This window comes from Centropristis striata, chromosome 3, assembly GCF_030273125.1.
Source record: "Centropristis striata isolate RG_2023a ecotype Rhode Island chromosome 3, C.striata_1.0, whole genome shotgun sequence".
In the NCBI taxonomy this organism is placed as follows: domain Eukaryota; kingdom Metazoa; phylum Chordata; class Actinopteri; order Perciformes; family Serranidae; genus Centropristis; species Centropristis striata.
In genome coordinates, this window is record NC_081519.1 from 35,367,964 (window position 1) to 35,382,920 (window position 14,957).

General features: G+C 37.2%; 1 protein-coding gene across 3 annotated transcripts in view; it reads right to left on the reverse strand.

Moving 5' to 3' along the window:
- Positions 1–1,111: 1,111 nt before the first annotated feature.
- The window catches only part of LOC131968523 (synaptotagmin-2-like), a 42,594-nt gene continuing 28,748 nt past the window's right edge, over positions 1,112–14,957 (reverse strand). For 2 of the 3 annotated variants that reach the window (XM_059329442.1, XM_059329443.1), the window contains exons 3-9: positions 14,701–14,858; positions 12,551–12,685; positions 10,071–10,238; positions 7,474–7,641; positions 7,073–7,190; positions 5,148–5,281; positions 1,112–4,387 (exon numbers count right to left, since the gene is read on the reverse strand). In XM_059329442.1, the coding sequence (XP_059185425.1) occupies positions 4,172–4,387; positions 5,148–5,281; positions 7,073–7,190; positions 7,474–7,641; positions 10,071–10,238; positions 12,551–12,685; positions 14,701–14,858 (1,097 nt within the window). In that variant the 3' untranslated portion in view covers positions 1,112–4,171. The remainder of the gene's footprint in view (positions 4,388–5,147; positions 5,282–7,072; positions 7,191–7,473; positions 7,642–10,070; positions 10,239–12,550; positions 12,686–14,700; positions 14,859–14,957) is intronic. The other variant, XM_059329444.1, reaches the window with a different exon arrangement.

Below are 14,957 nucleotides of genomic sequence, written 5' to 3' on the forward strand. Positions count from 1 at the left end.
AAATCATGCAGTTCACAAAAAGGCACAACTATTGACACACCTCTACAACAAGACAAAAACAGAAGAGTCAAGAAAGACGTTCAAGCATTTCCCTTTGTCTATGTTGAAAGTGAATGCCTGATGGAGTCGGTGGGGGTGATGATCAGATCTTTGGATGTTCTGTATCATGGCTACGTTCACAGAAGAGGAATAAAGAGGAGCAGATTATTGAAGCAGCAGGTTGGCAGTATTGCATTGCGAATGTTGTTCTGCACTGTTTGGGTCTGCTCTGTGCTCCAGATAGCTTGTGAGACCCAGGAAGACGGGGATTTTGTTGCCTGCATTGCAGAAAAGTGACTGACTCGTACAGTCTGTCAACAGAACACCAATAAACGAATACAGGCGCTATTGGTCCTACTGCAAATACACAAAAATAGAAGGCAGAATCTGATGGCAGCTCATATATAGAAATATATGTTAATAGATGAGAGTGAGGATATTAAATGACCCCAGGAAAGGACCTTATTGTAGAAAAGGAAGTAATGTGGCACTCCTTCACAATAAGATCTGAATTTTAATGGCACCATTTGATATTAAAAATGCAAAATGTGTGTGATATGATTTCCTCCCAGCCCCCTCAAACATTTAGAGACATTTTACACCAGAAGATGGAGCATCATGAAGAGTAGGATTGTTCATCTTCATGCACACAAAAAAGCTCTACCTGACAGTAAATGACAGTGACTCAAAAAAAGAGAAAACAAATCCCCACATTAGAAAAGTCATGGCGGACACAGCATCGATATCTCAGAGCATGCACACAACACCAGCTCATCTCATTGCAATCCATTAGTCAAACAGTGTGTTCGTTCATGGAGTGACATTTGGAATGAAAAGATTATTGATTGCTTAATTACATGTCTGGAGCTCCTAAAGAGGACTGCATCAATAATATGCAGTAATAGTATTTCACAGAATTAATCCAGCAAAGACATGAAAAAAACACTGTATAATGACATTAGAAACAAAGTTTAGTTTATATGCAAATTTCTGACTTATAATCAGAGTATTTGAATAGCAATAAGATGAGGAGGTTTAATTTAGTTGAGGAAAAAAAGGGTCTACAAGTCAATTAAGTCGTCCACTTTATCTACATTTAATAAACTTAAGACTTGACACCCATCTGGCAGGAGAAAATGAAGGAAACACTTACGGTACACTGAGATAGAAAATCAAGGAGCCAGCAAATATTCTCCTTTTTTTTTTTCTTTAAATATATACAGTTTACTGGTCAGTGACCAACACACACTGTATAACAAGTGCAAGCAGAAATGAACAGTAATTACATGACTTGTATGAAGCGTTTCGTAACACTGGATTCAGCACAGAGGACACGTACAAACGATGACAGGAAACCAGACAGTCATGCAGATTTATGGCAAACTAAGTGGATTTTTTTGTCACATGTGATACACAAAGCAACCCTGCTTTAACCCCGGCCATTAAAGGAGTCCATGAACCCGAACATGGATTATTCAGACATACATTCAGTCCCATTCAGCAAAAATACATACACTTTGCAGTCAGTGCATACTCTTTTTTTTACTCCGTTTTATTATCAAAAATGACACAGAACACAAACACACATACACAATATAATTATGGTTCCTCTTTAAAACATGCTACTATTTACATCATCTTGTGAATACATGCTGTAGCCTATTAACAAATTTGCGCGATGCATAATGTTAACAATAGGAAGAAGTAGTACTGTGCATGGACCAATCAGTGTGCTGCTGTTCACCCGCCTGCAGAATTATTTTTATTTCTGGTGACAAAATGGTTTCCTACAGAAGCAAAGAAAGACTGAATTAATTTGAGTTTTATACTCATCTGAATGCCTGATTATGAAATAGAACCACCACTGAATACTTAATGTTGGGACTGAAATACTACTGATATCAAAGAATTTTAATATTTTACTTTAGCATTTTTTTCTGAATTAATAAGGTTTAGTTCCACTCTTTTTGAATTTTGAAAACATTAATTATTTATTTTTCTTTTCAAAAACTATTTCCAAATTCCAAAAGACTTCAGTTTTTCATTCTGAGCTACTTTTTAGTCAAATATATAAATATATACTTTTAAATTAATCATAGGCCAATATTTTATATATTTGATGCTTTGAAGGCACGGAAATTACATTGCCAACAAATATAAGGTTAGAAAATATAATAATTGCCTGATTTTATGTATTTTATTGGATTAACTTTGTACATTTCTGGTTTTCTATTTGAATACAGATACAGATAATACATTCTCTGGACACCTCTAGTAAATATGGGGATTGATTCATTTAAATTCTTTATCAAATAATAATTTCTCTTTCTGTAAATATTTATTTATTTATTTATTATATACCTCCGAAAAAATATATATTCTTTATCCTAAAAATGTTTCTCTCTGTAAATATTTATTAATTTATTTATTATATATCTCCTAAATATATTTACTTTTATCCTAAATCTGGTGATTGAATTTCAGCAACTTGAGTATAATTTAATGTCAATTTATTTTGTGAATTAAACACAACATTCAAAATAATTCAGTCTTTAAACCACATGATTTCAGATACATTTCTCTCAAAATAAATAATTTTACTGCCATAAATTCAGTGGCATTGAAAAGTATTCAGTATAGCATTTGAGCTTCACAGTAAGGCGTTGAGTTGCTTATAAGATTAGAATAATTCTGGTCTTTCTTTGCGTCCGTTCCTCTGCACATCAGTCTAACACAGTATGTCTGCGATGAGGTTGTAACATCAGCATGTTGCAGCTTTTTGGCTCCAGGTTTACAAAGCTTGTGGCCGACGAGTGAGCGACTCCAAACGACATGAAATACTGCGAGGCATGATACATGCTAGATTCTGCAGCTCTATTTGGTTCAAGCAAAAATGGTCCAAGATGTTTATTGTATTATATGTTTTTGATGTAACACTTGCTCTGTTGAGACTCTACAAACTCTACATGAATCCACGTCCTCTTAAAAAGTGCGGCTACATGTTACATTTCAAATTCAGTTCTCTATAAAAACATCTTGACAGAAATCCTTGTGTTGTTTCTCCAGAAACTATTAAAGTGTACTGCAGTATGTTTGGTAAACTACAACATTTGTCAAAGAAAGACATGTAATCCGCTTTATGGTAATAATAAAAAGAAAAATGAGCAAGATGGCACTGTATTTAAAATAATTGATTTGAACATCATTGATAAGCCGTCTCGTATCCTTACTCTGTCCACAGATAAGTAAGGTTTTACATCCAAGTGGTCAACACAGCTCAGATGGCACATTCACAGTGTCCCTGACTACTTTTGAATGACTCTCAAAAGTTCCCCTTCAAAATAAAACGATTAAGCTTACTGTGATTCTATCAGGAAAGGCACCCTTGTACTCCTGTCCTACGTTAGATCTGTCTGAAGACACAGAAATGCGTGTTGAGCCTAAATGCATAGACGTGCCTTTTGACGGCAACACAAAACAAGCAACTAAGATCAGACGATACTGTTTACTGTGTAATGAAGACAATCATTTATGCAGATTTATCTTGAAAAAACATATTGCAACATGGAGCGCTGCATTCATTGACCTTGACCTCATTCATCCTCAATTAAATATTTTTGCATTAATAGACTTAAACAGACTCTATGCAGGAAATAACCCAATACTACTGCAAGTTATAGCACACTTATTAGCAAGATACAATACTGGGCGTGGTGAATGCAGAGCAGTGGGGGGAGGTAAGTAAAGCATGCCCTATAAACTAAACTAAAGCTTTATTTCCAGCATTGTCTTCACCAAGACTTTCGTTCAGTGTCAGCACCCTAGGAATCAGTTTCTAAATTTCTTCAAGTGAAAGAAAGACCAAACAGTCTATCATTCATGAACCAGTCACCCGGTAACTCAACGCCATTCTCCTCAGCATACACTAAATGTGTGAGATGTGATGCTTAAAAAGAGTTTTTTCTCGACTTAACCATGAATGAGCGGATTATTCTAAGATGTCTCTTTTTTGCTGAGCAGGTTTCATGACCTGAAGTCATGTGTTAAGTCATGGGTTTCATGCAAAGTAGGGGGTGGGGTTGGGGGGGTGTTGGATTTCTGAGTTAGTGCATTAGCTGGTTGGTGGAGCACGTTACTTCTTTGCATTCAAGGACGCCAGCTGGCCGTCGATATCCTCCTCCGGCTGCAATGGATGCCACTGGGCGATGGGGCGGCGCGGGTTAGCCAGCATGTCGGACCAGTGCTTCAGACCCAGACCGGTCGCCTTACTGCCCACGAAGATCTTTCCGATGGCGTCGTTCTTACCGATCTTGTCGTAATCAAACACTGTGACCGCCACCAAGATTTTCTAAGAAGGTGATAGGAGGAAATGTGTGATTTCTTATAGTTAATGAGTCACCACATAGTGTGTAAATGACTTACTTCAAATCGTCTTTAACCCTGTTAAAATAATCGCCTAACTAATTTTTTCAAGTTTTGCAGGAAACAAAAAAAAAAACTCACTCAACTTTCACTCAAATAGGCATAGTAATAACACTGTGTGTAAATTAAGTAACTTAAGAGGAAAAAATGACTTTTTTGAACATGTCTTTGTGACTTAAGCAGGATATGGTAACACTTTATTTTGAAGGTGTCTACATAAGAGTCACACAAGCCTGTCAGAAACATGACATGACAAGTATCATGAGCATTAATGTTACTTCAAAGTGTCATTAATGTTCATGACACATCCCATGTCATGTTTATGACACACTCATGTCACTCTTATGTAGACACCTTCAAAATTAGGTGTTACAACATCTTGCTTAAGTCACAAAGGCATGTTCAAAAAATTGCCTGACTCACATTTTATTTTGACTTAGGCATTATAAATCCGCTTAAGTCACACACTTGACATAGGCCATTATCTTAAAGGGGTAAAATCACATGATCTGATCAACTGAGGGTGTAGGTGATTTTACCATAGGTAGCCGGCGTCATGAGGAGAAGATTTAGGCAAAAAAAACTATTTTGGCAAAAAAAACTATTTTGACAAAAAAAGACTTAGGCGATTATTTTAACAGTGTGATGAAATGGAGAAACAACACCGAGTTGCACTTGCACTGTACCTGCATCTGTTCCAGGGGGATTTCAAAGCTGAAGGATTCGTTATAGTATGGGTTTAGGGTGTTTTTCTTCACTGTGGTCTTCTTTTTCTTCAGGCGTTTGCCGCCCTGCAGCAGCTGGATCTTCACATAAGGATCTGCAAAAGGGCATCGATAAGATCAGCAAGCAGGGAAGTCATCGTATTGTGTGTTTCATGTTGTGTCTGAAACATTTACTTTCCTTTTGCTTGCATGTAATATGATATGCAATATGATAGGATTAGCAGTCCAAGTAAAATGACCCAGATTACTTATGAGATGAGATAAGATAGAAGTTAATGATCCTGCATCAGGGAATTGCACGTGTTACAGCAGCTCAAGAGCTGAAACCAAAAGTGATTAAGTGAGAAACAAAAATGAAACAAGATCGAGAAAAAGATGAAATAGGAATAAAATGTAAAATGCCATACATATATAAAACATAAAACAAGACAAAAATGCAAAAAAAATAATACAATAGCTATAAACCTATATATATATATATATATATATGTATAAAGGATTGAAAAAAAAAACATAACAAACATACACATTAAATAAACATAAAATAAAATATATACCACATAAAAACATGACAAAATACTGATAAAATAAAATAAAATACTTATATACAATATGCAAACTTTTTGGATTATGTCTCGGATAATTGGATGGATAATTGCATAGAAAAATTATGCATTAGCATTAATCCAGATAATAAGTCAGGTAAACATTTCTTTAGAGTCTTTAGGGAACAAATGTGTTGTTTTAAGGCTTTGGGCAATATAATATACAACATATATTCTTTATGTCGTCCATGTTTTTTCCGCATTACAACTAAAAGCTCATAAACATACTTAAATCAGAAGAGCAGCTTTCCAACTCTAGAAATGGGACCATCTGAGGAACATAAAATGTGCAATAGGCCCCAAATATTTGAACCTGCTGAATTAAAACTGCATTTCTGCAGGGATACTTGCTTAACAAAGCACAGTTTGGGGTTCCCTTTTGTCAAAAAAATTGGTTCAAGGGACCATTTACTTGAGGTTTTAGGCCTTTTGTGATGTTCTAAAATGTAATTATTTTTAAACCATCTATCTATAAAAGCAAGAATCGTCTGTGTGTGTGTGTGTGTGTGTGTGTGTGTGTGTGTGTGTGTGTGTGTATGTGTGTGTCTAGTTCATATCTCTCTGGTCGTTAGTCAGACTGACCTCAGGTTTCATATGTGGCTTGCACATGGCACAAAGGTGTGCATCCTGGATTTTGAAGATTTTTTAGTTCATTTTTCAAAATATCATTATTTACGTAGGACGTTTTACGGCATTGCACTGTTTCCAATCTGACGCCTTTTAGTGGAGCTCCGCCCCATTGTGTGATAGGCCTACACCTGGTCAGTAACACAGTTCACTCTGGATTTCCATGCCTGACTCATCTCATCTGTAAGTCTATTCAGCCTACCTATCTTTAGGAGTTTTAAAGTGCGCTACAAGGTTTGATTTTCCAATAATATTTGAATAGTTTCCAGCGAATATCAATGTTGAATGTGTATGTGCTGAATGGTGTGCGTACCTTATGAAAAGTAAGTGTTGAATGATTAAGTTTCTGTTTCTTAAAATAACAATTTCTGTGTCTCTTTATATCTCAATGTACATCCATGTATTACCCAATTTACACTTTGTATATTAATACTATGCAAGAGTATTACACCTCATTGTACATCCACTTTCACACACAACCTCATTTGGCCATAATTTAAAAGTCTGCTTAATCTCCCACTATATGAATACATTCTTCCTACGGGCAGTGCACTAGTGTGTTTAAAAACCATCTTGGGCAAACAAGACAATAAAACAATCCCCAATAAAAGTAGTGATCTATATTGTGTTTACAACATATTAGTGTTTCTCTACCAGATAATCCACAGGCGTCCATCTTCTTCAGGTTCTTTGCCTCCAGGATGCAGACGGTGAGTTTCCCGGCGGTGGGGACGTAACGGAGGGAGATGCAGATGTCTCCCAGTTTCTCAGGCTGAGCAGTCAGCAAGGAGAGAAGAGACAGAAGAGACACGTGTCCATCAGACAGCAACATTAAACAGCTTGTTTGAGAAAATGATGATGGAGTAAAGCAGAAACTGTCTGCTGTGTGTCTTGCACTATTTCTTTTGGGCTGAAATGAATGTCTTTTCATCTTTATAGCAACAATTATATTTTTTTGACAAAAATGTCACATATCTCAGCCTATGAATGTCATGAAGGCAGTATATTAGTCCTCTGTAAAAGCATGATTTAAAAGGTTTGAATCTTAACAGCACCTCCTCTTGATCTGCGCTCTCCAGGTCCTTCCACTCCTCGATCGGCCGCCCGAGGTCGATGGTGTTCATGGGAATCTTCACCTCTCCAATGACGTCGTGTTTGGAAAATCGGTCGTAGTCATAAACAGACATCAGCAGAGTCTTCCCACCGAGCTCCTCGTAGGGAACCTGATCCATACACAGAATGTGGAAATCATAATTTGGCAAAAGTGTTGCCTTTAGCTGGTTCTAAATTTTATATTACAATAAAGTTATGTAATTTCCTGAATTTACCAGACTGTTCTAGCTGTTCTATTATTTACCTTTACCCACATTGTCATTATATCCACATTACTGATGATTATATATCAAGAATCCTATTGTCTAAATATTTTGTCAAAGCACTAACAATCAACCCAAAGTGTTTTCACAATATTAATATCAATATATTTCTATTGGCAATGGTATAACTATAAAAGCAACTTTAATCACCAAATTATAAGTGAAAGAAAAAGGATCAGTAGAAGAAATATGTTTCAGAAGGTTAACTGACTTCTCATGACTTTCCTCTGGCTCAACCCAAGTAAACACTTAGCAACCAAGACAGTGATGAAACCAAGTTGAAATTAAATGCTAATTATCAGAGAAAAGAACACTCCAGCTGACTGAAACTACAGATGAAGAAATGCCTCCAGCTTTAGCAGTTTAAAATCTAATAAAAAAGAAAGAAGAAACTGAAATAAAGCTTCATAGTAAAACACTAAATTTAGTCATTAAAACATCCTCAAGTCTGTGTCAGAGAGAAAACTCAGTCCTTCGGTAAAATAAGATGGTTTTTTGCTGCTGCAGATTTGCAGGCAGGCAGAGCTTCCAGCGTTACCCAGAGCCACTTGTAAAAAGTCTGTGCGGGCTTTATTAGCCAGGACGGGAAAGAGCAGCATGTACTGCTGGCTGCACAGACCACTGAGAACACACATCCTGGAACACACTGGCAGCAGGATTATTTGTGCAGCTTATTTTTCTTTTATACATAAATACACAAACTTCCTCACGATTAGCCATAAATGTTGATATACAGTTGCAAGAAAAAGTATGTGAACACTTTGAAATTACCTAGTTTTCTGCATTATTTAATCATAAAATGTGATCTGATCTGCAACTAAGTACCAAGTATAGACAAACACAATGTGCTTAACCTAAAAATCACACATCCATGAAACATTCATAGTGATGGTGGTACTAGGACAATTAGAAAACTAGGTAATTTCAAAGGGTTCACACTAGGGATGGGCGTTTGGAAGAAACCTGCAAACACGATTATCTATTACATCAACGATCGATTAATCGATTAATCGCTGCATACATACATGGGCAAAATAAAAGATATATACAGTACTATGCAAAGGCTTATTTCGATAGTGGACACTTTTATTTTGAAAGGATGAAAAGAGACTTGATCCTGTCAATCGTAAAACTAACTCAAGTGAAATTATACTGTAAAGATAACGTCAAGGAGTTCAGTGTTTTAAGTTTTAGCCCCCGAAGAGGCATGAGGTTAGTTTTCACAGTAGTCTTGCATATCTAAATGTGTTTTGTGTTTAAATAAGTTTTGGATCAAATAAAACCTAGTAATTAATGCTAGCATGATTTGATACAGTAAGCTAGTTTTGCTCAAATTAATACTCTTGTATTTCTGTGTGTTTTATAAATGTTATTGCAGCTTTCAGTTTTCAAACTGTAGCTTTAACTAACTTAAATCTCAGCTCATTGGCTTATTCATGTAAGGCTGCAGAACTGAACGCTAGGCAGTGTTTCAGTTCAGTGAGTACTGATTCACAGTCATAGATAAAAATAAAAAAATATACAGATCGATTAAAAACTCCTTGTGGTATGTCAAATTCTTAACGACCATTAATCGATCATCGATTAATTATTCCCATCCTCAGTAGACATACTCTTCTTGCAACTGTACAGTCATGGAAAAAAATATTAGACTCTTGTTCATTTTAATGCCTGGTACAACTAAAGGTACACTGAAAAAAATTGGAGTGACATTTACTTAAAAAAAAGCTAGGTAAGTTTTTCCACACAGAAAGTGTTTGTAATCTTTACTCAGGCTGTTTCTAAGTAATATTTATTTAATAGAACCACTTTTTTATTTTTAATGAAAATACACAAGATTCGCTGATGTCCCTCAATTACATTTTACTTACACTGGTTTAGTGAATATTACGTGGAACGATTGATTCAATTTACATACAAAACTGAGGACAGATAATCACAAACAATCACTAAGTAATGCACCATGAAAAACTGCTATTTTAAAGTAAAAGCACTGAATTCATATTTTTTTGTAGAATTCATATAGATGATTGAAATAATAATTACAGGTCAGTGTACATTTGTTTAGCCAAATATAATGCTAACATCAAAAATAGCTCATAACAGTTTAATTTAAGAGCTGATATCTAGCCATTTTCCATGGTTTTATCATAATAACCAAAATCATGATCAAGAAACCATGAATGTATGTCTCACTTTCTGTTGCATTGATTCAGACTGGAAAGCTGGATGCACACCTCTTCTGCACCAGATCCTCCAACAGTATTTAAACTTACCTTGAATACAAATGTCTCATTGAAGACGGGGTTCAGTGTCTTCTTGTGGACTTTGGTGTCAAACTTCTTCTTCTTCTCAGGTAGCAGCTGCACTTTAACGTAAGGATCGGACGTTCCACCTGAGTCCATGGATATGAGGTCCGCAGCTTGAAGGATGCCAACTGTGAGCTGTGTGCAGAGGCGGAGTGAGCAGGGGGAGGAAAGGGACAGGAAACAGGATTTTATCAGGCAAAAATCCAACAGATTCTTTCATTTGTGTCAGGGTCACTGCTGCAGAGATTGGTTACATAACATCATCTGGCAACTTAAGCCTCGCAATCAATCTCCTCAAACTTCTTGCCTGACTGGAGACCTTTTTAAATGTCACAGGGTTTTCTTCAATACCACACAACTGTCACATTTTCTGTAGCATAAGATGTGTTTATATATGCTGCATGTTCAAGTATAACATGTTCATGTTATACTTCAGGAACAGGCGCATTAAAAGCACATCTTTGAATCTCGTTTTTGCTCTGTTTTAATGTTAAATTAATTTAAAGAATTACCTCTTTGACTCTGCGCTTGAGGCCTCATTATTCATGTCATAGCACTCAATATGCTGCTGAGAACATTGCAGTAATGATAATAAAGTTGCTGAGTCTTTGACAAATGTGTTCCCTTTCTCTCAGCTGGAATTATTGCAAAACTTTTTATTTTAACAGTTTTTTCAATCATTATGCTGTTCTGCTGATATTTCACAAAAAATTGTCTAGAAATGTTCAAAGATCAGACCTCAGAGGAAAAGTTTGACATTCTTCAAATTATGCTTTTTTTTGCGTTCTTACAGAGAGTTATAGATAAGAGGATCGATACCACCTTTATGCTTAGTTCACTGACTGCCACATTGAATGCCATCCATCCATAAGCGGAAGAAAATGGATGGATGGCATTCAATGTGGCAGTCAGTGAACTAAGCATAAAGACAGGAGGCTCTGAGGGTAAGAAGATCTAACTCCCAGCTCCCGAAAAACTCACTTATTAACACACTGATCTTGAGATAGAGATGCTGGTAGATAAATATTGTTACCGGTGGACAAAAGATATCTTTTTTAATCTATTTCATTGCTATTTTCTAGTTTCTAAATAGACTTTTCATATTTTAATCCGGCTTACAATGCAGCTTACAATGCTATTAATATCTATTTTAATGTCTTTTGTATTTTTCATGTATCTTATGCCTCTGTAAAGCACTTTGAATGACTTTATGAATGGTGCTATGAAAATAAATTTGCCTTGAAGAGGGCTAGGCTAACTGTTTCCCCTGCTTCCAGCCTTTATGCTAAGCTGGACCTTCATGTTCAGCCTCAGACATGACAGGGGGATCTCTCCAGTTTCTCTCAGCAAGAAATCCAATTAGTTTATTTCCCAAAATGGTGAATTATGTATTTAAAGTCTCCCTCCAGACACGTTTGAAAGAATGTCAAAATAATCCGCTATGATTCATATTTTTTAACATGATTTTTCCATTTAAAAAATACAAATAAAACTCTGAAAGTGGACTGGAAGAACATCTACTCCTTCCCCTTAAATGAGAAATTCTGGATCTGGCCTCACGCCCCGCCCACCAGTATGCATAGAGTAGGTTGACCGGTGTGAGCCAGCTTGAAATCTGCAGACTACAGCGATAGTTTTTTGTAGTTCTGGTCTTTATTCTCCGTTCAAGGAAGCATCACAGAGATTCAGCCCTACAAGTTTGAGCCTCCAGACTCAGATGAGGAACCTGTTATTCACCAAAATAAGCAACCAGTACACGTATCTGAATGTCAATTAGCATCTTTTAGCTTGTTAGCTTGTATCTGGCAGCGGAGTGGTTGATTTTCAAAGTTGTGCTATACCTAATTTATAGTTATGCCTGCTGTATGTTTGAATCTTAGACTTTAGGGAAACGCTTTACATCTTAACTTGATGCTGAGAGTTGGTCATTGGAAACAGTTTGCAATTTTTTAGAAAATAGTTGTCAGGATATTGAATGAACCATCTGTCCATCACTATCTATGTCGCTGTTGTTGGTATTTTGAACGTTGCTAAATGTCGTTACCGGTTGTCACACACAACTAAACCACTCCTGGAGCTGCCAGTAAATCTTCACAGCATGCTGATTGATTGAACAAGTGGCTCTTCGGATACAAAGGCTTTACTTGAAGCCTGACAAGATGAATTTGTGATCTTTTGATCATGCATAATTTTGTGATATTGCAAAAATCCAGCTGCTGTGCAAGGTAACAATTCAGTAGAGAAATGCAAAAACATCTCTCTAGTGACAAACTTTGCACAGATACAAGTCAGTAAAGTGAAGGTCAGACATTTTAGGAGACAAATTATATAAAAAAAACATATTTTTGGGACTTTAAATACTTTAAAATATCATGTAGATAGAAAGTATCATTCCTTTTTTCTTTTAGATCTTTTCAATATTGTATTAACAAGTGACAGCCACAGACCTTTGCATTTTCAAAGTCAAAATCTATAGAATATTGCAGTTTCCCCAGTTTCTCCTCCTCTTTCTCTTCCTCCTCTTTCTCCTCCTCCGTCAGCCCGGTTTCTCCCTCGTCGTCATCCTCGTCGTCCTGGTGAATCTGTGGTGTGAAGGCAACAAGACACAGCGGGGTGTTAGAGGTCAGGGGACCAGGGGTCAGACTACAGGGCTCCCCACGACAGCCAGCATGCCACAGACACTGGAGCTCCAGGAGTTTTACGTGGGAGATACATGTTTCGGTTACTGCTTACCTGCACAGCACCTGATGATAATAACCAGGGGTTTATCATTTACATGGGGAGAAATCTCTCTTGGTAACACATAAATACATGTTTATACTCTAAAATGCTGCACGCCTTTGTCTTCTCAGTAATTCTTTCAACATGCTAGTGCAGTTCAGTGGCAGCCAGTGGAGGCTTTGCATGCTAGTTCCACTAAGAGGGGTCAGAAATGCATCAGTTTTCCAATAAAATCAGATATTTGCTTTGCTGTCTTTGTTTGTCAAAGGGCTTTGAGTTCACTGAATGAACAAGGACATAAATGTTTGTATAAAAAACCCCTAAGGAACAAGCAGCGAATGCCAATGCATACTAAAATGATAAAAGGCAAATAAGACTATTCAGTGCAAGGAGTTGGCCTTCAAATAACCTACTGCTTTGTTAAAGCTGCATTCACAATTTATATTCTAAGATAAAATTCAAAACTTGTTTTTTTCACCCCGCATGCCTCGTTTCACCTCTAAATTTATGTGGCACCAAAAAAACCCCTCTCTTTTCAGCTTAGCATTATTATAAAAAAAGGTTCAGGGTTAAAGGGCACAGCAAGCTATTTGCTGCTGTGTTATTATTGTAGTTAAATTAAAGCCTCACTTTCTCTTTTTATTTCAGGCAATCTTCACATTACCTTACCTCGTCCTTGAGTGGAAAAAGACAGGTTTTCGTATATTTCTATTTGGCTCTTCATGCAGTTTTATCATCACCGTTTCCATGTCTCCCAAACAACCAACCATGCCCTTTATCACATGCATAGATTAATAGTGTTAAAAGTGTCTTGCATATCATCTCTTAGTCCAATACTTTCCATATTGGCGTGAGTTACAGTTACATTGTCCCAGGAACAATGCGTTAGATGGTTAGACTCTCCTCTCTGGGGTTTATGGAGCACATCATAGCTTTCCATTACATTCTCAAGCTGTCATAACAAAAAAACTAAAAAAAGGAGTTGCAAAGGAAGCTACGACTTTCATTCCATGAAACCCCCCTCCGCCCCCGGGGGGGCCAGAGAGCGTCAACGTGAGCTATCCACCTACCGTAGAGCGGGAGTCCACCACAGTCAAGAAACACGAGGCACACACAAGACAGACACAAAGCGGGGGGAAAAAAGGAGGAGAGCAGAGAGAGGAAGAGATTCAACTCACAAGACACCAAACACACTACAAAAGAGAGGCAGTCAACACCACCACCACCACAATTATGATGAGAAATGACACTCTTGTTTTCGGCTGGGGACGATAAATTCACATCATGGACACAAGTAATTGATTGCTTTAATTAACTGTCACTGGAGCTCAGAGCGATCTATGGTGATGTTAGTTGATTAGCTCTCAAATGAATCGCTGGCTTTTCTAACATTCATCCTCTGATTTACAGCACTTTGCTTCCAAAATCTTCCAATATTTCTTCGGGGTCTCATGCCTCCATCCATCATCTTTAATTATAAAAATGCAGCCTTTTTGCTCTTTGCGACTCGTCAGAAGAAACTTTCCACTTCATAATTCTCGTTAGTCTTTGCCAACCCCGTTACAAAGTGTGTCATTTTTCACCACGGGGGCCACAATGGAATACGTCACACGTTTAAACGACCACAACAACAACATCGAATAAATGGAGGGGAAGAGAGCTCTCCTTGTGTCCTCTACAGCCTGGGCTACAAAAGCTGCTGGTAAAAGATCAAATTTGGTTAGCTAGAGACATATTTAAATTCATAAAAACTCAGCAATACGTCACAGTAAAAACTTGAATGATGAATTGTTGGAGAAAAGAAGAAGGAAAACATCACCCCAAACATCCCGTTACCATGACTTTGTCAGCATGTGGGAAGCACAAGGCGTCATACCTCGCCCTGCATGTTCTTCATGTTGAAGCCGTCTTTGCCCTTCTTCCCTTTCTTGTTCTTCTTCTTCTTGCAGCAGCATTTTTTGATTATGCAGAAGCAGCAGGTGAGGATGAGCAACGCAGCCACCACAGCGATGGCGATCAGAGCCCACGGAGGCACTGTCAGTTTCAAAAACAACACAGCAATAACTGAGATTGACTTGAAATCTGTCAAACATAAAAAGCATTTTAAATCTCAAAAGGGATGTGGGAGGATGC